Source organism: Akebia trifoliata, chromosome 5 (genome assembly GCF_017979445.1).
Source record: "Akebia trifoliata isolate Shusen 1 chromosome 5, ASM1797944v1, whole genome shotgun sequence".
Lineage (NCBI taxonomy): Eukaryota > Viridiplantae > Streptophyta > Magnoliopsida > Ranunculales > Lardizabalaceae > Akebia > Akebia trifoliata.
In genome coordinates this window covers 1725034-1748543 of record NC_141379.1, presented here as the reverse complement: position 1 = coordinate 1748543, position 23510 = coordinate 1725034, and the positions used below count along the sequence as shown (strand labels likewise).

Here is a 23510-nt window from a genome sequence, read left to right as displayed (position 1 = left end):
AAACCTTACTTTATCAAGTTTTTTGCCTTGCAATGGGGATGCACTTCATAAAATTCAAATTGATGCGGTTAGTTAATTACTAAACATACCTTGGAGTGGATCCTAAGAGCATCTTCAATGTTCTCTCAAATTGGGATGGCAAATCCAAATTTTGAAATAGCTTCTCAAAAATGCACTCCAGTACACGTCTCAAATGGTGTATCAAATACAACAAATATTAGAACCTATGTTATATTTAACATTGATTTTAACATATCTCATAATTTGCTAAAGTGACTTTTAGGTTATAAAAGGTATCTTTTAAATTATTATTTTTTGATTAAATTACTATCAAAACAAATGAAAAAATTTAGTTTTGGCATTCAAAGTCAACAAATGACATTTTTTCGAGATGATGCATCGGAGAACATCGTTTCAAATTTGACATTTTTTCACTTTTTAATCTCAAAAAATAGAATTACTATTAGAGATGCTAAGAACTTCGATTAAAAAAAATTAAAAAATTAAAAATAATTTTCACTATTGATTTTTAGTTTTAAATTTGGGGGTTTGATTGTCTTTCATTTTCAATACTTTCAACCAAGCTTAAAAATGAATATTTTTTCTTTGTTGAATCTGAAATTTTTTATGAAATATAAAAGTATGTGGTGTTGGATTGCCAATTTGATCATCTATGTGGGCCTAACAACCTTTACTAAGATTTGAAATCTTATTAAATAGTCATGTTAGCTTGATTCATAAAGTAAGTTTTGTTGAGTAATAACCTTATAAAATAAGAAAGTTTTTGTAATAAAATTAAAACAGATTAGTCTACCCGGTAAATCTCTCTTTAAGAAATTGCGTTGAAATAAGTAGAAGTAGGAATGTCAATTGCATCTCTCTTAAAAAATCATTCCAACTTGACTCAAACGAGTTAACCCGTTCCGAGTTGAGACGCGGGTTTGAAAACCACGATTCCCATAAACCCTATTGGGATTTCGGACCAAAAAAAAAAAAAAGTTGAAAAACCCTCGCGGTTTTACGTCTCCAGTATCCACAGTCCACTCTCGGCTGCTGCTGTGAAGGGATATGAAACCCTAGCCATGGCGATCTGTCTAAGGCGGTCTCTCTCTGCAAGAAACCTAATTCTTCTTCGAACCTCACTTCACCAATCTCGCGATCTCTCGTGCATTTGTTCTTCCAATATCTGCAATTTCGTATCAGAAACTCCTCTGTTTGGAACAAATCATGAAGGTTCCAGTCGTCTAGGTTTGGATTTTATCAGAGACAGTCGAAGAGGATTCGCCAAAGGAAGGAAATCAAGTAAGTCTTCACAGATCCTTTCATGGATCATGACCTTATGTTTGTTTGTTTGTTCTTCGTTCGTGGTGGAGAGAGTATTTTAGTTTCATGGATTTTATTCTAGGGTTTTTCTTCTATTCATGAGTTTACTCGTAAACATTTGTGTTCCATCTCTGCGTTTACACTTTTTCTCGAGTAATCATTTGGTGATTCCGGAGAAAATGGATCATCAATGTTTGACTGCAAATTTCTTTCAAATTTTTTTAACAAGATTATGATCAATGTTTGCTGATAGTTCTATTTTCCCGAGAAAATTCCTCAAGAGGCATATACAAGGAATTTGGTTTCCGTGGGAAAATGATTTCCCGAGCAAAAACAAAACAAACACATGGAAAAGCGACGTTTCCCGTATGTTTGTTCCTATCATGATTGAGCATCAAGTGGCAATCTGTGGTAAATCACAAAGTTGTTTTCCGAGAGAAAATGATTTCTTGGATCTTTTTCTTGCTTCATTTTTTCGATATATATATATATATATATATATATATATTAGGAAAGGCCAATGTTGCCAAGATCACACGATTCAGTAATTGAATGTTGTGTGATTTGAGTCAAACCATAACTAGGCAATTTGTTAATTGGTGTATTCAAACTACTGTGAAGAATCTAGGATACCCCTCAGTCCTTTAGGTACAGAAAATTAAATAAAAAAAAGATGGTTGTGTCCTGTACAAGGTGACTTGGTCTGGTCTCCATCGTTTTCATTTCAAGTTGATTTCTTTACCTGGATGGGTAGTTTTTACAAAATCCTCACCATTGATCTCTTGGTGAGTAGAATTTTTTCCTTCCCAAGTAGATGTGTGATGTGTAAATGTTCAGAGAATGCAGTGGATCTTCATTCATTGTCCCCTTGGAGTTATTCCAAGATTTTGGGATAGGTTGCATTATTCCAAATTTTCTACTGAACTTTTTTGAAGGTTGGCCTGTGAAGCCTTCGAGAATAGAGGAAAATTTCTTTGAATCTTGAAGTTGTTTTGTGTTTGGTTGTCTCTTTAGAAGGAAAGGAAAGAAGGGAGACTGCATTTTTTAAATCTATTTTGTTATATTGGGTTTAAGATGTAAAGGAGATTAGAGGATTTTGCTTTGAAGACTTTGTTTTTAGATGGAATAATTTGCTTTGTGATTGGATTTGGATCCTTTTGTTGGTTGCTTTTGTGTGTTCCTTTCTCACTGGCCAATCTTTGTACTCCATCTTTTCATTGTTGGCTTTTCATGATAAACATTCATTTTATCGATAAAACAAAAGGCTCAGATGAATCTCAGGGACCTGATAAGTCTACTCGTGTCTTGGTGTCATAGACTCAAACAAGTCTTAAGTGGGCGTTGTTTTTCAAGGTCCATTGCTTGTACTTCGGTCCTATATGCGTGTGAGTGATTCTCTTTAACCAATTAGGTGACATGGTGAGGATTTCCTATGTAGTATCTCATATGCAATTGATGATATTCAGGATATGATAGTCTTTATTGACGTATTCTTTCTCGAGCTAGTAAAATGGGTGGTCTTGTAGTTCATACTTGGTAGAGGATGGGGTTGGTCCTGGGGTTTTCCTTTTGCTGCATTTCGTTCAAAGGGTTGAAGGGAATGGTGTGTCTAGCGGTTCACAAGATTCATATATGTTTTGCTCTCTTCTAGGGACTTTTGCTCTATTGCTAGGACAAACTTGACCATGTTGAGGAGGAAGAAGGCTGTGTGCAAGTGGGAGGAGCAAAGCTTGCAAAGTAGAGTCGTGTATTACTGTTGAAAACAATCTATGTATCATGGGAAAGTAATAAGGAATGGGCTCATTTTTGGGTCCTATTTGTTTGTCTTCAATGTTATGTTTGTTAATACCTCCTGTGGAAAAACAACATAAATTTCAGTTTTATAATTGCAGATGTCATCTTCCAATTCAGTAACCTTCCTATATGTTTTCCATCAAAGCTTGAATCTTACGAATCATCGTAAATCTTTTGTAGAGGATGATGATGGTGCAAATACAGTTGAAGTCATGCCAGATATTGGGCCTACTGTTAAGGGAGCTGCTTTGTCACAGATGGAGGCTGCAATAGATGCTTTATCTCGAGAGCTGAGTAAACTACGGACAGGAAGGGCATCAGCAGGTACTGTGTTGTGGGACATAGTATGAATGCATTTCTGAATTTGGTAGTCTAGTTAACACAATCATTTGGAAAATGTCTGCAGGAATGCTTGACCATATCATTGTAGAAACAAGTGGTGTAAAGATGCCTTTGAGCCATGTTGCTGTCGTGTCCGTTATGGATTCAAAGACCCTCTCAGTAACCCCTTATGATCCAAATGTAACAAGCAGTACCTTCTCTATAACTGGTCATGGCTTATTTAGTTGCATTGGCACCAAGTCTGCTATCTTGATCACGCTTAGATTTCATATTTTGTGCCCTAGGATTTTACAATGGAATTTTTATTGGTACTTACGTTGGTGGGCAAGCTCGGGTGGTTTAGATTCTTATTAAAACAAAATTGCAGTTTTTTGACTGGTACAGTTGGTAAATTTTGGAAGAAGCCTTACAGCTTTTGGTGTATCACACGTGTACCTGGATAGTTTCTATTGCAGTATGCCATTTAAATACCTAAATGAGATGATGAAGATGAGCCTTATGAAGTGATCATTTTCTGCAGGCCCTGAAAGAGTTAGAGCATGCCATTGTTTCATCTCCATTAGGTTTAAATCCACAAGTGGAGGGCCAACGACTAATTGCAGCTATCCCACCGTAAGTATCAAGTCTATCTAAAAAACTCAGTTTTGCTGTTTTTTTGTTTTTTTTGTTTTTTGTTTTTCAATACACCCACTATTAGTCTCTCTGATTGAATTATTTTTATGTTTTGCTATGGTCTATATTACCAGGTTAACCAAGGAGCATATGCAGGTCAGTTTGTTCTTGACTATGTTTTCTTTCCTTTCCCTTTCTCCCTGGTGTAACCCCTTCAACTCATAGTTTGGTTTCTTTGCCAGGCAATATGTAAGGTGGTTACTAAATCTGCTGAAGATGTTAAGCAAAGTATAAGAAGGTCACGTCAAAAGGTACAGCAAACAAAAATCTATTGTCTTCACAACCAATTTTGTTGTATTGGGTATGCTTTGTATGAAGAAATTAAATCATTATTTTTATAATAAAAAAAGGACTAAAGAAAATAAAAAAATTTCCCTAGAAAATAATAGTAACAATCGGAAAATGGGTGAACTGTGGTTGCACTTCTATCAATGAATGGCATGGTATGCTGGATGCACCATCTGATGGTTTCATCTTAAAGAGCTCCTGGGTCAAAATCAATTTCTTGATGGATTCTCCAATTCTCACCTTCAGCATCTCTTCAAAATCAACCAGTTCAGATACCCCTCCCCACCAAATAAAATAAAATAAAATAAATAAACCAATATATATATATATATATATATATATATATATATATATATATATATATATATATATATATATATATATATATATATATGTGTGTGTGTGTGTGTGTGTGTGTAAAACTCTGGGGCATTGATTCTACTTTTGAGCCAAGATAATGTGATAGATCAGATTGTTCATTGTTATAATCATCTAACATTTATGATTTTCTAATGCCTACATAACATAAGTGTAGAGTTGTTATGTAGGCTTTTGATACTATTTCATGTTGAACTGCTGTAGAAGTCATACGTTCTCACTCATTCATTCTCCATATGGTACACATGCAGGTAGTTTTAGGGTCATTTAGTTGAGGTCTTCACCTTGGAGACCCCTTAGCCCAAATGGAGTCTTTGTTTTTTATCTTTATCTTCTATAAAATTGCATTTCTTTTTTGCAACACTGATCAGACAAATCCTGGAAATAGTTCTTTTTATGAGATAATTGGGGAACTTGGGGTCATTTGATTTGGGCATGGCCATTTCATAAGTAGTGCTCAGCTTTCCATCATTTGTTGGCCCAGACAATTTTCATGTGTGTGACATAGAACAGCAGATGGGTGGGGAAGATGAATTTCCTAGTGCCGTGGTATGATATAATCTGCCCGACTGCCTCAATAGTTTTTATCCCATGTTGTGTAAGTCTGTTCAGATGGGCACTTTGGTTTTATAGGCATTGGATACGATAAAGAAAGCATCATCAAGTATCTCCAAAGACGACGCAAAGAGACTAGAAAAAGAAGTGAGTACCACTTGGATAACATTTAATTGTTTTTTTTTAGAAGGTTTGTTCTTGTCATCAATTCAATTTGTGTGAATTTCTTCCACAGGTGGATGAGTTGACGAAGAAGTTTGTCAAGTCGGCAGAGGATATGTGCAAGGCAAAGGAGAAAGAAATCCTTGGGAGCTGAGTTATGATTTTGGTATTTTTCTGAACTGCACCACAATTTTTACGGGCTGTTTGTTTTCATGCTCATGTAGATTAAGCCTGATCTTTTGGGAATGAATGCTCCCCAAACTTTAATCTGTTGGAACTTGTGAGTTTGATCCCTTTATTTAGGGTTTGATCATCGGAAGCAGGATATGGTGAGATGAAAAGCTATTGTAGGAAGAGTGGGAGATTAAACATGCAGTTTTATCACAGTTTTGAATTCATTTATATGGATAAAGCTTTAGAAGAGCACTGTAACCTGCAGGATCCAAAATTGCTTATCTTTTATCTTTGGCTCTTATTACCATTATTTCCAAAAGCAACTCCCTAGTGTTTGATGAACATATAATAGTGTAGAGGGCCTTTGCTCTTATTTAGCATTAATTTCTTTCCCCAACAAATCAGCAGGAATGGGGGGATCTTGAGATGAATGAGTGGTTCCAATCATGGTTTTAAAACCCGTTTTGATGTCTCATCTCGTCAATGAGAAAAATGAACCATGGTTTTTAAATCTCATCTGATACAGTTGACTTGTCTATCCATCTCATTGGTGGACAATACTGAGACGTGTTCGACAAGTCATCTCGGTCTTGGACAAGATTTAAAACCATGGTTCCCATAGATGTTAAACTAAGTGGAGTTGGTTTGTGCATACCATCTTTCTCTTTCAATGGATAGATCATTCTACGACAATCATTGAAGATCAAAACAAAACCAATTTACAGTAAAAAAAGAACAACATACTTCGAGTTGAAGTACTTCTCAAAAACACCTTCAAACCAACTTTCACGACTCGATCTGCTTCTTACCAAAGATAGCTTCCCTTGTCACAAGTTTTATCCCTCTCACCCACTGCTCTGCAATTTCAACACCACCTTCACACACAAAATGAAACTCTTTGTTCTTCGTTGTTACCACGCGAAACACCCCAACTTCATCGCTATCATCACCACTCTTTCTCCTCCTGCGGTTCCTCCTGAACACAGAACTTGGTCCCACTTCTGCCTCCTTACACAATACATTCCTCCTATTTGACTTTCCCCAACGTAGCACCCCCGCAGCTTCCACCATCCTCATCACCTTCCCATGCGGTGATCCTTTCCCTCCCTTGGTGTGTTTCTTCACATGTGCCCCATTTAACACTAGTTTGCGGGCAAGTTCATCCAGTATCACACACACTGCTTCACTTCCAATACCAGCGTTCTTTCTTGCAAGTGAAAGTGCAGTCTCACCTTTTGCAGTCTTAACATCACATCTGGCTCCACATGATATCAGAAACTCACACAGGCTTCCATGGCCTTCCCTTGCTGCTAACATGAGCGGTGTGTAATCGTCGCCATCGGGAGCATTGACATCATAACCCCTATTTATTAACAAGCGAATTGCGGCCAAGTTCCCTCGTCGGGCTGCACAATGTAGAACATAAAACCCTCCATCCGCATGGTTGCCCTTTTCTAGAGCAAATTCAAGCAATACCTTCTCGAAGAGATCACGGTTCTTGTTTAATTTCGATAAACTGATTGCTGTCTCACCAGAGTTGTTGCACAGCTTTACATCAGCCCCTTCGTAAACAAGTAACCGGAAGGCTTCCACGTGACCTTCCATGGCTGTAACCATCACAGCTGAGATCCCTCTCTCGTTCTGATCATCTATACTAATGTCAGGTTGCTTGATTAATGTTTTCAAGGCTTCGGTATCCCCAACCCGAGCAACAAACATTAGAGGAGAGAATACAGAGAAATTGCTTGATTTACAAACATTCCCAGAGTGAATTACATCTAGCACAGCATGTTGGAAACCCAGACTCCATCTGTTCGACCCAGCAATTGAACTAGCACATTGTCCAGCTGAATTCACTAAACCAAAATCAGCACCAGCCGAGCCAAGAATTCGGAGGCACTCATCCCATTTATGCTTTGCACAGATCATCAGAGCTGTATCACCAAAATCCGTTCTAGAGTTAAGATCACAGCCAGAATCAATCAAGCATTTAAGGATTTTATCTAAACCAAGTCGGGCAGCCATGTGTATCGGGTGGAACTCAGTTCCTCTAGTTGTCCTCACTGGCAATTCTAGGTCGGCACCACAATTCAACAACACATTGAGGGCTCCGACATTGCCACATAGGATGGCATGGTGGATGAGGGCCCTCCCATAATGTGGGATATTTGGGGAGTAGTGTTGGAGGAGCATGCGCAAGATAGCACCACTGGCTTCAAAATACTCCACTGCGCAAAAGGTAATCGCGTAGGGCTCTGCTAATCCTGCACCCACCCTGAATTCTTCGCCATAATTTGTGTCCCATGACCAGGCTCCCAGTCTCACCTTGACATCCTTTCTTACGCCAACCTTAATTACAATGTGAGAGAAAACACCAAATCAGGTTATATAGAACATTTATATGTGATGATGATGTTGGTTTTACACTTCTAAGTTGTTACCTGTAATAATTGGCTGACAACAGAGACCTGCCTATTAACAATAGCTGCCACAAGAGCCGTGCAGTCAGTATTGGTGTGCAGCGAAGGCTTTGAAGACTGGAGCAGCACACGATCAGTTGTGTTTGCATCAACCCCACACTGAACACAAATTAGATGCAAATATGGATGCGTGAGTATCTTTGTTGCCAAGAGTTCTATTGTCATTTACAAACTGAAAAAAAAGAGTATTGGTTTACAAAACCACCAGACCATCTAGCAATTTATATTTTACTATACTATTGTAAATAATTAACATGGGAAATTACACAACAGTTATATTTAGAAGATTTAGCGACTTTCCTAAATCTCAAACTAAAACAAAGGTCGGGATGGGATGAAGAAGCACAGGTTTCCTAGGGATCATTTGAGGCTATAATTTTCCTAGTCTTAGAATGTTATTAATATAAGATTTTGAGTGGCTATTGTTACTCCAATATTAGGGAAATGGAGGGAATTTTTTTCTTGAAAATGCTCAAAATTTCCCAAAAAAATCGAAGTTTTCTTTTAAGGAAAAATTATCTAACATTGACAGACCAATTTATATGAGCAATCGCATGTGCGATCTCACACTTTCAATTGATTGGTGCCATAGGATAGAACCACAGCAGATCTCTCTGAATCCAATGTTGCGATCCAACAGGCATAAGTGTTTATTTTACCTTCATGAGTGTGTCCACGACATCCACAAACCCTCTGCAGCACGCTGTCACTAGTGCATGCACTGAAATGTGGGCACGAATCATGTCTGATCCCATGAGCAGTTCAACTAGTCTTGCTCGCCCATGGCAACTCGCCTCCAACAGTGCCTCTTCACATGCTGGCTGTGATGCCCCAGCCTTGATAAGAATCTCCAAGACCTCGAGATGGCCCTCCCTCACTGCTGCCGTCGTTGCAAAGCCTCTGAAGAGTTTATAGTTTACATCAACTCCTGCACTCTAACATCAAGAAAATGCCAAAGATTCAGTGCACCAAACATACCTTAAGACAATTCTCTTTTCCTTCTTCTCTAATGGAAGAGAGGAAGAATACAAAACTACCATCAGAGAAGGAATCTTGGGTGTTTGCTGGTGCAACATGAAATGTTTCACACACACACAGTCGGTGCTGATACAGATAATGGGGCAAGGTACATGGATAAATGACCACTAATGCAAAAAGAGGATGAATCATGCTTGACGCGAAAAGGGGATGAACCACGCACGTATAATGTAGTAATCTAGGAAGTGGTCTCTGGTCAATGGTCAGAGACAAAAAATAAATGGGATTTGCCAACCCAATATTAAATTAAAATATCCAAAACATATAAATGCTTTCACTTCTTTCTTCGAGGCATTGATTTTCTCCATAAATAAAGAAAAAAGAGCAGGTATGATGGGCCTACCAAGGACATCATTCAATGGATGAGTCATGTCCTGAAATGTACACCCATAAAATGTTTGTAAAACTTAGACATACCTCACTACGTGCAATATTTGAGATACCCATGTTAAAAACTGATGACGTGCCCTGTTGACCTAGGTCTTCTGTGAGAGACAAACAGAAAAATGATCTAAATGCCATCAAGTTCAACTTCTAGGAAAAAGCCCTGATCTGTCATTTTACAGTTCTTGTCCGGTAGGGTAAACCATTTTTAACCTATTCAAACCTCATCTCACCTAAACTTGTCCTCCACATCTAGTAGAAAACACTTGATTTTTCTACCCAAAAAGCCTATCTTCCACTTCCCTAAAAATCCAATTTTGTACTTGAGGTATGAAGGTTGAAGAGATAAAATCTTAAGGTCGACGATTAGGATAAAGAAACTCCCTCAGAGATTGAAGATGAATAGTTTTGGGGAAGAAAATAAAGAGTCCTTTAGGCAAGAAATTGAGGACGAGGACATTTATTTCATTATCCATCAATCTTTTAGAGAGCACCCAGGTTAAGGGTGGCATGCTATTGGTTTGAAAATACAAGGGCGCATCTCAAATATTGACCAAAATGTGGAGGTACATTTCTAAATCACCCTAAACTTCTTTTTCCCTCATGTAAAACACTTCCTCCAGAAGTAGAAAAGGTTCATTGACCTGATAAATGAGGTCATGGCCGCCTGAACCATGGTACACAAAACAAAGCTATTTGTATGGTAGCGTTACAGGTGTAAGGTGGTGTACCAATTTACTTTGTTTGTATGTGTTTTTCTTGGGTGACTATTACTGTCACCTAAAATGTGAAAAAAAAACCTGCAGAGAAAAAGACAAACAACAGCAAAACGCAGGATGGCAATGGCGGATGCATGAATGCATTTATTTTCACAATGAATATGGTATCCGTCCAATGAGAAAGAGATGGGCGAACCTATCCAGTACGAAATTAATATTAGTAATATTATAAAAGGACAAACACCATGTCCGACATAAACTCAAGATGTATCAAGAAGAATATAGTGTAAACTAGAGTCCAATTGGACACCGTTTGATATCGACAGGTTCCAGTGATGTTTCGGCATCTTTCAGATATTTAAAAAAAAAAAAAACCAACAGATTGGTAATATCTAGAAGTTTGATTAGAGGATACCACAACATGAAAGCTCTAACCAGTGAAAAATGCTGAAATCCAAAGGTTTGAAATTATCAATGAGGCTGAATTATTTTGGAGCTAAAGTTCAACTCTCTTATAATTATCACCAGTAAGGAAAATCTCCTGAACAAAGAGTATTTGTAAGGATTTTTTCTGTCGGGTACAGAATTGAATAAAATACAAAGAAATGGGGGCACTTACCAAAGAAATCACGAGAAACAGATGAATTTGTATTTCTCCTTTAAAAGATTACTGACATAGCAAATATTTTAAATAAAAAAAATAGAGTAAACAGACGAGTGGTCGAAAGAAAAAGCTTCAAATTATCACTGTTGAATTTCAAAATTTAATATATATTTTTCAACTGCGATGACAGGAAAAAAAATGCCATGTGGGCATGTGGCACACTATTTTAAGCCCAACGGGGGACGAATATTTGGCCCACAATTTCCTAATTGGAAATGTTCAGCCCTGGGTTTTCTGCAATTTTCTTCAAATGTTGCAGAAAATAAAACAATTTGAGATTTGGAAGAAGAAAAAAAAATGAAAATGAAAATGAAAATGAAAAAAGCGCCACGTTGATGGTATGACACAGTCGTCCTTTCAACAAATAAAAGACAAAAAAGTAGAAAAAGATAAACAATAAAATACATATTACAAAAAATAAAAAAAATCTGATGTGAGGTGGAGTTATGCGACGTACAAGACTAATGAATCAATTCGATGTGCCAATCAACCTTTAATAGGCAGTCATAATCACAATCAGGACCGTCAAATCAATATCAAGTATATCACTTGGAAAAAAGAACCTTCAATCAATGAATGAATGACCGTGACTTGATTGACTAGACTCCATATTATAAACAATAATCCAAAGAAAGTCAGCCAATCTGATGGGTCTAATCATCTATTCTGCTGTGACCCACAAAGAGATGCTCGTCATTGAAGCTAATGGGACCAGATTATCGCCCCGATTAAGCAACTAAGATTTAAAAAAATTAAAAAACATGATTGATTGAATTATTTTTTGACATGGAAGTAAATGATACAGGAAAATACACAGAAAATCACTTATGGTTGAAAATTGTAATCATCTGTTGAAGATTTCTGTGTCAATTGTCATGATCCGCAAAGTAATTCAACTTGTACAGATAAACGGCTGTACAAGACACACATTGGTAGGATAAATTAAAATTTCCATTCCCTCTCATGTAGCATATTCTAGTCGATCCCTTTATGTTTGACAATTGCACTACCTCCCCTGTTATTAGAAAGGGCAATAAGCCCCGTTCATCTTGCTATTTTTAGCTTCTTATTAGTCCTTTTGAATCATACCCAACTCGCTTTGAGATCTTGTCCCGTGAACGACCGGGTCGTCTTGGATGAGCCACTGATTTATTTGAATTGTCGAAGATGAGATTTAGAACAAAGAACGTTGCCTTCAAGATAAAATATGTCTTTGAGATCATGACATGGCTTGTCAACTCATCTCATCATTTGACGAGATTTCAAAAGCATGATCTTACCATATTATTAAAAAAAAATTAAAATTTCCAAAAGACAAAAAAAGCTCTCATACGAGCATTCTACAACAATGAAAGGTAAAATAATCTTTATAAAAAGTAAAACAATATTCTTTTAATACAGATATTTGAGGAGTGAGTAGGGTAAGTGCAGTTACCAGAATGTTAGGGAGTTAAAATAAAATTATGCCAAACTAGAGGGGTTAAATTATAATTTAGGTGCAAAGGTTTAGCAGAATAATTTAGAGAAATTGAAAACTGAGGTGTGTTGGTAATTAGTTCAATCCAATTATTATGTCAATGATAAACGATAATAAAACTAGAGAGCTTCTATCATCACACCAACTTTTACTAAGAGCACCCCAAGATTGTGTTAATTCGATTTCATATGAATTGGGGTGATTTTAGCAAAAGTTGGTGTGGTAACAGAATCTCTCGAAAAACTAGGAAGTCTAGAATCAACGTTATAAATTTTTTTTTAAATGCAAAATTTCCAAGCAATAACACAGAATCATACCAAAAGAAATGACAATCAGAGCTAAAAACCTCAAGAAAAAGTGAAAAGACAATCAAACACTTAAAAGGAAAGACGAGGGACATGAATTCCTAATAAAATGCCAACGGAACTTGAATCATTTAGTGTCGGTAACTTTTAATTGTTTCCAAGTAGAGAAACTCAACGCACCCTGATTTCAGCAAATCTCCAGAGATCTATTAAAAGCCAAGAAATAAGTGAAAGAGACAGAACGACAACATCAAATTTCCGAAAAAGGCCGAAATTTCAATTTTCAAATTTCAAGTTTCACAATTATGTATATGTACAATCAGGAACCTAAAAAGGCCAAATGCGAAGAATCGAGTATCTGAAAATGGAAACGAAACTAAAAACTCCGAAAAAACCCTAAATCCAACAGATCAACAGATGTAAAACAGTATCAAATTCAGAGATCACGCTAAAAACATCAAAATGCAGATTAGTAAACCTCTCTCTCTCCCCCCCCCCGACCATCAGAAAAGAACACAGATGAATCACAATACGCACAAAAAAACCCCTAGTTTCAGCAGAACTGTTGAAAAAATAAATTAAAATAGTGATTCAATCTCAAGTTGTCGATTTCAACGACAATGGACTTACCAAAAAAAATATATATATAAAAAAAAAATCAAAGATTAAGATTAGATTACCAGTAATTTCCTCACGAGTATCAGATTTCCGCCATGAGCAGCGAGAAACAAAGCCGTAACATCTGATTTGAACTCCTCATACTCGATCCGAACTTCACTCGTTGATTCATCTTGTAAAACAACTTCCGTCTTCCTCGTCTTCAAGCTAACAGTTCCAATGAAGTTTACGTCTACAAATGGATCCGCTATACATTCGAATGCCAACTTGAGATCGTTAGTATGTGAAGCTTCAACGAGTCTCTGAGAAACCTCTGCTTCGTAATCCACCGGAAAAACCTGTTTTCCGGCTAGAAATCCGCCTCCATTGTGGCCGAAAACAGTCATTTTCTGGTAAAATATGAGGTTTCCGGCGATTTTTCTGCAAGTTTAGGCGCCAAGAATCGAGAAAACTCGCATTGGTTCTCTCTCTCTCTCTCTGGTTCTGATCAGAGAAACTTGAAAGAAGTGAGCGCCAGAAAGTGCGGAAAAGCGTGGATTTTATTGGAAAAATATTAACCATGGTTAAACGTTTTGACTGTGAGAGGGTCAAGATTTATTTAGTGCGTGTGGGCCCCACATGCTTGGTGTATGTTACTACCGTTTTTTAATATTTCGGATCTGAGGCATGGAAAAGCGGCAGATCATGTCTCTTGATTTGAGTATCCCTAGAAGATTAAATGCTCACATCGAGATTAAAATCGTAGATAAAAATGCTTGAATCCAACAGTTATATAGGCATGAAAGATACTGTGTAGGGAAATTGTCTGGACCGTAACTCTACGTGTTTCATACTTTTTTAGTGAACTTTAGTGTGGTAGTTAGTACAAGGTTAGTGTTTCCAACTTTATTTGAGAAAAGGACAAGGTGGATAGTGTGAATTACGCATTAGATTGTGGTTTACATTTTGATCTATTAATAATTAACAAAGAAAAAAAATTAGAATTTCTATTGGTCCGATGTGTTTTAATAATTAATACATCAGACTCGGTGTCATTTAGAAAACAGCTAGCTAGAGTACAATGCATGGTTTTTAACTCGTCCAAGATCGAGACGTATTGTTTGAGTTAACTCGGTATCAGAGCTGAACGAGACCAACTCACAAAGTCATTTTTTTGACCGAGTTTTATGTTTCGCGTTATATTTTTTGAGTTAACTCACGAGACATCTCAAACGTATCGAAAAATTTGTCCGAGACGACTCGATATCGGAGCTGAACTATATGAGACACGATACCGAATTTAAAAATCATGGTACAATGTGTTTTAAACTCCAACCAAAACATACCATATAGGCACGGTTCTTATTCTACGATTGTGATCTCTTTAATCATGCTTAGTGTGTAATTTATAATTTAAATAATCATTGCAATATAAACAGTGTTTGATGTGCTAATACAATGCTAAAAAATATTGCTGAGCATTTTATTATTATACATTGATAGATTACGCTATTAACATGAGCCGTGATTTTCTGACTCTCCCTCTACTCTCGTGACATGGTATGTGCATAGAACCATAGTTTTTTTCCCTTGAGATTCACAATCACACATGTTCATGAAAATGTGCAGTTGTATCCAAAGAAAAAATCTATTATTCTATGCATAGCCACATCAAGAGAATAGAGGGGGAGTATGTTAGAGGGTGTGCCAGTTTATTAATAGAATTGTACTAGAGTGACACAAGAGTTATTGTGATTCTCACAATTTTGATGTGGAGATGCATGCATAACTGTAGATGGTTTTTACTTGTATCACGAGAAAACACATAAAAACATCTACGATTATGTGCACATCCCACGTCAGATTTATGAGAATTACAGTAAATACTTCGCGTCATTTCAACATTTTTCTTATCAATATTCTATGAAAAATGTTGAAGTAACATTAAAATGTACATTGATTCTCACATTGCTGACGTGGATGCATGCATGAAATCATAGTTATTTTTCATCGAGATACGAGTGAGAGCATTTATGATTATGTGTGCATCTCAACTTTAAGAATGTGATAATCGATGTACATTTCAATGTTACTCCAACAGGACTCTTATTATATTAACATGTGAGCTACATATTATGCTGATCCATTCTATCTGATTGGTCAAAGTTCATTACACATCTATTTTACCACTATACAGAGTTGTTACTATATACGTAGGCCAATCAGTCAAAACCCTTTTGACCAAAAATCTCGCGTTTTCATCAAAGTATTTTATCGTGTGGTTAGGATCTTACAGACAGAACAGAATTTGTGCTATACTGTAGCGAAATTGTAACATGGTCAGTACTGATGGTGGACCTATAAGAACGTCACTATAGGTCAAGACCAATGGATATTCCTCGAGATCGATGCGTAGTATCGATCGAGGATTATTGGCTTGGTTGACTTTTTGGCTGACACCGCTCGCGTGCTTGGTCGGTACGGACACGTGGACATCTATGTAAGCGATAAAGGCCGGATTACGCCTGCATGTAGTCTCTTTCTCTCGTATTAAACGATTTATAAGAGGTATAAGCTAAATAGGAAATTTAATTTTATTAGATTATTTAATAAATTAAAATAAAACAGTGTCTGACGTGGCTATTGGAGATCACGCCATTTTACCAAGGAGGAGAAAGCAAAAGAAATCTTGTAGTCTCCGCTCCCCCAACCATTTCTCGTTTTCTTTTCTTTTATTAATTTATTTTATATATTTTTTTAACTTTTAAGTCAAAGAGATCCCTCAATAATTGATCTATTGAGATCTTAGTGGAAACATACTTATTAGTTTGTCAGTTAAAAAAAAAAAAAAAAAAAAAAATATATATATATATATATATATATGATAGATGGGAATCTAAGGATTAAAGATGCTGTCTTATTTATTAAAAAAAGAATCCAATATTAACTTTAACTTATATAATTTAGCAAAATCTTATAAAGTGACAAGAAACATATATGATTATATATTATAAATCAAAATTTTGGATAATCAAAAAATAATATATGTGAATATTGGATATCACTTTATAGGGTATGCCACTTGTGTGTGTGTGTGTGTGTGTTATAACATTTAACTATTCATCGATACTTAGTATAAGCAATAATTTATCAGGGGTTATCGTGAGGGCACACCCTCACTTACTTGGTGCGTGTGATGTGTAGGTGTTGCACGTTCCCCGGGACTAATCCTTGGACAAGATTATGGTCTATGGATTGGGCAAAACCCAGACACAAGTCTAGTCCATTCTTTATAGGGATATCTTGTTAATAAAAAATATATATTTAACTAATCTAGATACTCATTTTTTTTTATAACCGGACATCCTTATAAACGATAGACCGAGCCTATATTTGAGTTTTTGTCCAATCCATAGACCATGATCTTGTCCAAGGACTAGTTCTAATGCACGTGCAACACCCTGCACATCACACGCATCAGATAAGTGAAAGTGCGCCCTCATGAGTAGGCTTAGAAGAATTAATGTTCATATTGGGTATCGAACTCAAGATCAACCTACGGGAATTAACAACTTATCAGTCCAAAATTGCCATTGAGTCAACTCCCCCGGGGTTATTACATACATCCATTATATGTATTAGATTTGTCCAATGGATTGAATTCTTGAATGACAAATCTCGTATAGTTAGAGATTTTCCCTAAAAAATTGATCTTGAGAAACTACTAGCGTGGATAGATTATAGGTTTGCTAATAACAAATTAGAGTGCCAAGTTTTAAATCTAAATCAAGAGTGAGTTTAACAGTCTAAGATCTTCATTTGTTAGTAGAAAGTCACTTGCTTGAAAAGGGTGTCAAGTAGTGAAGTTTATAATCTGAAGGGGCACGTGAGCATCTAATTATCAAACTAGTATTTTTTCTTGACTAATAAGATGGATAGGCACGCGTGGCATAGTTTGCTAAGCCCTTCTAAGTCCCAAACCTCATCGATTCTTCACTCTCACTTTTTCTTCAGTGTAGATTCTGTACTACCAGGAGTTGGGTGGCTACTCAACTCCACATATCCTTTGTGAGTCAAATGGCTCATTGTTTCACTCATGTGACCCACAAGACATCACACTTGTTAGGATCTAAAGGGGAATCATTCAGAAACAAATTTATATGATCTTCTCTAATTCACTCGAAATTCTATTAAATTATGGATTAACTTGATTGTTGGAGTAAAATCACAGACTCTTGTGAGAGGTAAGAAAAAAAAAGATTGGACCTAGTTACTTGGCACGAAGAATCTTGAATTACAAGATAATTATTTTCTTACAAAGACGATGACAAGAAAATGTTGGATAGAGTTGAGGGAAACATAAGTGAGATGTGGCCTAAAATCCAAGATTATCAATATTTTCTTTTTGAAGCTACCTACTTTATGTGTTGCTCATTTAAGTTTTCCCTTAAGGGTATGTTTGATTGCACATGGAAAATAAGGTGGAAAATCAATTTCCATGGAAAATGACATTTTTCAAGTGTTTGATTGCACATGGAAATGGAATTCATTTTCCACCCCATTCAAAAAGTCCACTAAATCATGGATTTCACTTTCCCACCCATATGGGTAGAAAAATGAAATCCACCCATGTTTTCCATCATCAATTATTCCCTACCACCACCACCACCACCATTACACTAACCTTGCCGTCGTCGTCATCGTCGTCGTCACCATCGCCGTCGCCGTCGGCTCCGTCTCCGACCACCTTCTCTCTCTCTCTTCTTATTTTTCTTCTTCTCCATCCCTCACCTCCTCCGCCACCACCACCACCACCACCAAGTTCTCCCCCCATTTTCCTCACTTACCTTCATCGTCGCCGTCGCCACCGTCGTCGTCGTCACCGCCACCGCCTCCACCATCGTCATCGTAGCAGCCACCGCCAGCGCCGTCGCCCTCGTCGTCGCCACATCCTCCTTCTCCTCTTCTTATTTTTTCTCATATTTTTTCCATGATTTTATCCAAGTGAAATCAAACAATGGAATTTGATTTTCCAACCCTACCTATTTTCCACAACTAATTTTCCATGGATTTCAAATTCCATGGAAAGTGACTTTCCATGCAATCAAACATACCCTAAAAGTGAGGCGCATGGTTTTAAAAATGTTCGGGGATCAACATGACTTGGGTAAGGCGTCCTGACCCTATAAGCATTTGGGAGATAACTAGGATGTGTTTGTTAACTATTTTGAAATCTGAAGTCTGGAACTAGTTTATGTTTTCTGATTTTTAGTTTAGAACTTCTGAATTCATCCAGCATCCTCCATCGTTGGTTTAAATCTTAAAGATTTTGTTTTTGAAATGAAATTTGAAACAAAACGAACAAGATTAAAGCTTCTGAAGTTTGAATTTTAAAGGTGAACCACCTCCTTTCAAACTTTAGACGTGTTACCAACACACACTTAATGTAAAAGTCCATCACATTTACTCGTTTGATATCCAAGATGACTTATCCAATATACGAAAATAGCTATGAGTTCACGAAAACTCAAATGAGTTTAATTCTACATAAATTCAATTTTAATTTTTTTAGACTAATCAAGTTACTACATATTATTTTGTCTAATAATTATTAGCAAAAATTCTCAAATTTGTTACTTGTAAATTCTAATTATAAATTTGTTGCATCTTACAAATTATTTGTCTACAATCAATCAACAAATTCTTCTAAGTGGGGATAAATAAAATTAGAAAAAAAAAAACCTCAAAGTAGGAAAATCTAATTTCATTATTTTTTCTAAGCGTTTATAAATAAAGTCATGATAATTGACTCCCCCCTTTGACATATTCCCTCATACTCTCCTGATGTGGCATGTGCATAAAATCATAGATTTTTTAATAATGATAGATCGACGGGGCAAAACATACGTGGCTGACGTGGTAAGGGAACAAAACAGTTGATCTTTTTCCTTGTGCATTTTGAAGAAAAAAGATCTATGATTCTAAGCCCAGCCACGTCAATTTATCATGATTGTAGATTTTCTTTTCTTAGGATACACAATTGCACATCCCCAAAAATATGTGCAGTTGTGTATCCCGAAGAAAATCTATGATTCTATGTATATGCCATGTACATTGCATAATCTATTTCAATAATGATTTTCTAATTAGACAGTCTTCACCCAGTCAATAAATTTTTCCTTGGGGATACATAACTGCTGGATGTGCAGTTGTGTATCCGATAAGAAAGATCCATGGTTTCGTATCGACCGATTGAAGACTTTGTAGATAGAAAATCAGCACTCATCGTATTTTACACACGTTACCAATATCTCAACATGTCCATGTTCTACTTCTCACATGTCTAACATGTTAACAAATGTGTACATGTATGCAGCCACACATGACAAATGTACCTAGCTTACATATTCACTGGTACTTTCACACGCGTACACGTGTACGCACGTGTAGGTTTTAACTTCCCATATTTGATTCTATAAAGGACTTGATGACATTGGCCTCTTGTGTCCTCCACAATTGGAGACAAAGGGGACACTTGTAGCCACTAATTCAACCATGGTGGAATGAAATCGTGTGCCATCTGGGCCATATCTACTAGAAATATGAATCCAAAGGTGGACCCAATGAAATCAAACATAATGCACAATGGACCAAAGGTTGTGATCATTAGTCAGATGAGATAGTCCACACGTTTTAAACTGTTGTGGCGCCATTTGTTGAGCCAACTAGGCGTTAATGAAAGTGATGTAACGGCCCAATATCATTAAAATAATATCCAATTTTTAACACATTATTACAAATTCCATATAATTACGTTATTTATTTAAATAAGTTTTTCATTATTTTGATGTCGGAGAAAACAAGAGTAAGTTCAACATATCTGTCACAAGAGTACAATTTCGATTCGTTGTATCATAGAATCATTTTGTAAGTAATGACCAGTTGTTGATCGCCAATTCTCTCATGTTGTGGATTTATTTTATCGATTCTTACATTCCTGTTATTTATTATGTATTATTTCTTTGACAATCCTCTACAATCACGATAAACATGATTGGTTATTTCTAGCGATTGTATTTCTTGTGCACAAAACCCAATAATTTTCTTAAACATCAACCAACAATGATGAAAATGGTCAAACTCAATGAGAACGAACAAAGCTACAAGCAAGCCTCAAGGGGATGTCTTGTAAACTATTTTTTTTTTTTTTTTTAAATATTGTGGGTATCCCCACCCTTCATGTTGGACTAATCCACGGTCATGCCCACCACCTCTTTGGAAAGTGATACGTGCAACAAATTGAGTCAAGGGTCAACCGAACACTAGAGCCCCAAGAAACTCATAGCTTCTTGGGGTTTCGAACACTTGACCTACTGTTCTTGAAGAGCTTATCAAGGCTTGGCTTGCCACTAGGCCAACCCCTTGGGGTTGATGTGTTGTAAACTATTGAGGTGCCTCAAACACAATCAAATGTTATCTTGTAAAAATGTTTTTTCTTTTCCAAGCATTATCTTTTAAGTTGCTTACCATTATTGTCTTTCGAGCATTCGTGTGTTACTTTACTTCATTCAAGTCATGATTTACAAGTGCTAAATAATCATGGTTGGGGGAATATAAGTGCGACGTGGTATTTTTAGGTGGGTGTGGGGTCATTTGATAATTAATAAGATCAGTGGTCATTAAAGCTAGCACTCTCTTGCCAATCATACTTTTCTTAATTTGTATGAAAACATGTAATAGAGAAGCTTAGCAATCACCCCTTCCATGCCCCCTTTGCCTCAATTCAAATTTGAAAAACACTTGTTAGAGAGAGAGACATAAATAACAAGATGTCCAAAGAAGGGGGGACTGATTTTATCTCTCACTAACCCCACCACTTATGTTGCTTGGATCTCACACTTCTAAAGTTCAAGCAAGTATCACACTTTTATCTCATTTGGAGTAATCTTGCTTGGACCATTTATTCTGTTTCTTAAGATGATAGCCCACTTTTTAAGAAATAAAGAGGAATCAATTTATTGAATGAGTACCATTTTGTTTTTGAATGTAAAAGGATGAACTAAAACCCTAAATTGAGCAAAACCTAGGAGAACAGACAAAGATTAAAGATTGCTCCTTTTCTTTGCTAATAACTGTAAGTTAACTCTTGTCTACTTGTGAAGGAAAATACATATAATCATTCCAAGGAAACTTTTTAAAGTTCATCTAGTTTTCCAAAGTAGTTTAACTATAAGTCTTTTTTTTTTTTTTTTTTTTAAATCATACCCAAGGATGTTGCCTCTAAGTACTTGGTTTCCAATGAATTGGGTCGACCCAATGACCCAATTGGATCCATTGGGTAAGGTATGTTATATATGTAGTCATGAATCATGATCCAATTATCCTTTACATGTGTAAATATGATAAATAAATTAAAAAACTAATCTTCCCACCTTAATTTAGTGGGTGGCATATTGGCTTCTTCCCTTTGAGCTGGTCAATTACATTGAGATTGATAATCTTGATCAAATGTGACCTCTATGTGTGCTCAAAACCAAGTATGAGCAATATTTCCTCAGGGCCACGTGCGAGAGCGTTCCCTCACTTAGTGAGTGTGATGTGCAGGCGTTGCACATGCCCAGAGGAGGGTCCCATATGCCTTGGTCCTAGCCTAGCTCATCCGGTCCCCCTAGTCGGACATAAGTCCGGACAACCCATTATCACAACAAAAAAAAAAAAAAAAGATGATCTCTATGTTTCATTGTTATCTATCTTTCCATTTATTTCAAAAAATTTGTGAAAAGATTTTGATGACGTTAGTGATCCTCATGGTTGTACAACAGAAGGTCCTCACATCACACTTTTTTTAACCAATCTACACAAAAAATCAGCTTTGATAGGTGATTTTTAGCTATCGTTCGGAGGAAAAAAAAACTCAAATTAAAGGTTAGGTAAATTCTAAAATTCAATGGTTAAAACCTACCTAATAACTAATGAATAATGCTGAAGTGACCACAGGCTGGAACCTCATATCGCACTTCTTGACGTCAAGAAGTGCGATGTGAAGTTCCTGCATAAGGTCACTCAAGCACGACTCATGACTAATATCTAACAATTAGTCAACTAATGGTTACACCATTCAGTGAACTTTCCTAGAAAAAAGGGATTGATTTGGACGTTCCCCTCACATGTTGGTGAATATTTGATACACTAACCGTTGATTTTTCTCCTCAAATCCATCTTCTTCAAGTCTCTCCCTCTCAAGAGTAAATTATTTTTAATTTTGTATTCGATCAAGAGTCGTGATAATCTGGCCACCCCCCCCCCCCCCCCTCCCTCTCCCTTTGACATACACGCCCATCACAGAACAATAGATAATTTGTCTCGGGATACACAACAATTTTTTTTATGATTCTTCATATCCCGAGGCAAATGATCTACGGTTCTATGATGAGGGCGTAGGTGGGCATATGTCAGAGGAGGGCATCAGAAAATCCTTATTCTTTGATCAATGACCTCCAATACCCACAAATCAATCAATTTCTGCTTCCCCCAAAATCCTATTTTGTTTGTGAGGTTGAAAGTTGAAGGAGATAAGATCTTAAGGTTGAAGATGGGGGTAATTTTTTTTTCTCCGTGGAGGTTGAAGATGATTGGTTGTGGAGAGAAAAATCAAGGATTTAAGGCTAGAGGTTGTGGACGATAGCATTTTAGGTCATTGTGTGTTAGTCTATTAGAGAAGACCGGGGACAAGAGTTATGCCCCTCAAATTGAAAATACAGGGGTATCTCAAACATTCACCAAAACAGAGTTGGGTATGTATAAATCACACAATTCTAACCATGGGATTCAAGCATTTTCCATCATGGGCTTGGAATCAAACAAAAAAAACAAGGAGAGGAGACTGATTTTATCTCCCACTAACCCCACCACTAAGGTTGCTTGCATCTCAAAGTTCCCAGGCTCAAGCAAATATCACTTCATCTCATTTGGAATAATCTCTCTTTGTGCTTTTTTTTTTTTTTTTTCTCTCTTTTACAATGGTAACCCTCTTTTTAAGGAAGAAAGGAATTCAATTCATTGAATGAGTGATTTGGGTGGTGGCCATTATTTCCTTTGAAGAGATGAATGAACCAAAACCCTAAATTGGCCAAAACCTAAGAGGAAATCAAAGATTTA

At 36.6% G+C, this 23510-nt stretch overlaps 2 protein-coding genes across 4 annotated transcripts; one reads left to right on the top strand and one right to left on the bottom strand.

Moving 5' to 3' along the window:
• Positions 1–978: 978 nt before the first annotated feature.
• Positions 979–5992, top strand: LOC147400881 (Ribosome recycling factor). 3 transcript variants are annotated; one of them, XR_015178283.1, is made up of 9 exons: positions 979–1302; positions 3298–3441; positions 3524–3639; positions 3980–4071; positions 4206–4227; positions 4314–4382; positions 5282–5346; positions 5431–5499; positions 5588–5659. XR_015178283.1 is itself a non-coding variant. In XM_086441932.1 (9 exons), the coding sequence occupies exons 1-8, from the start codon at positions 1083–1085 to the stop codon at positions 5666–5668; spliced, it is 813 nt and encodes a 270-aa protein (XP_086298058.1). In that variant the 5' UTR covers positions 979–1082; the 3' UTR covers positions 5669–5680; positions 5818–5992. The 3 variants fall into 3 exon arrangements, 2 of the variants coding, with proteins under 2 accessions (XP_086298058.1, XP_086298056.1); XM_086441932.1 differs by lacking the exon at positions 5282–5346 and adding an exon at positions 5818–5992 and having other exon boundaries at positions 5588–5680; XM_086441930.1 differs by lacking the exon at positions 5282–5346 and having other exon boundaries at positions 5588–5992.
• Positions 5993–6339: 347 nt separating this feature from the next.
• Positions 6340–14135, bottom strand: LOC147400880 (ankyrin). The gene is made up of 4 exons (XM_086441929.1): positions 13436–14135; positions 8828–9103; positions 8130–8267; positions 6340–8037 (listed from the first exon to the last, which is right to left on the bottom strand). The coding sequence occupies exons 1-4, from the start codon at positions 13757–13759 to the stop codon at positions 6475–6477; spliced, it is 2301 nt and encodes a 766-aa protein (XP_086298055.1). The 5' UTR covers positions 13760–14135; the 3' UTR covers positions 6340–6474.
• Between the last annotated feature and the right edge of the window lie 9375 nt (positions 14136–23510).

Excerpts from the sequence above, each read along its gene's own strand:
- LOC147400881 (XM_086441932.1), top strand. The coding sequence starts at position 1,083 with ATGGCGATCTGTCTAAGGCGGTCTCTCTCTGCAAGAAACCTAATTCTT. Across the intron at positions 3,442-3,523 it reads GACAGGAAGGGCATCAGCAG|GAATGCTTGACCATATCATT; the intron begins GTACTGTGTTGT and ends AAATGTCTGCAG. Across the intron at positions 4,383-5,430 it reads TAAGAAGGTCACGTCAAAAG|GCATTGGATACGATAAAGAA; the intron begins GTACAGCAAACA and ends TTGGTTTTATAG.
- LOC147400880 (XM_086441929.1), bottom strand. The coding sequence starts at position 13,759 with ATGACTGTTTTCGGCCACAATGGAGGCGGATTTCTAGCCGGAAAACAG. Across the intron at positions 9,104-13,435 it reads TACTCGTGAGGAAATTACTG|AGTGCAGGAGTTGATGTAAA; the intron begins GTAATCTAATCT and ends TCTTGATGTTAG. Across the intron at positions 8,038-8,129 it reads TTGTCAGCCAATTATTACAG|GTTGGCGTAAGAAAGGATGT; the intron begins GTAACAACTTAG and ends ATTGTAATTAAG.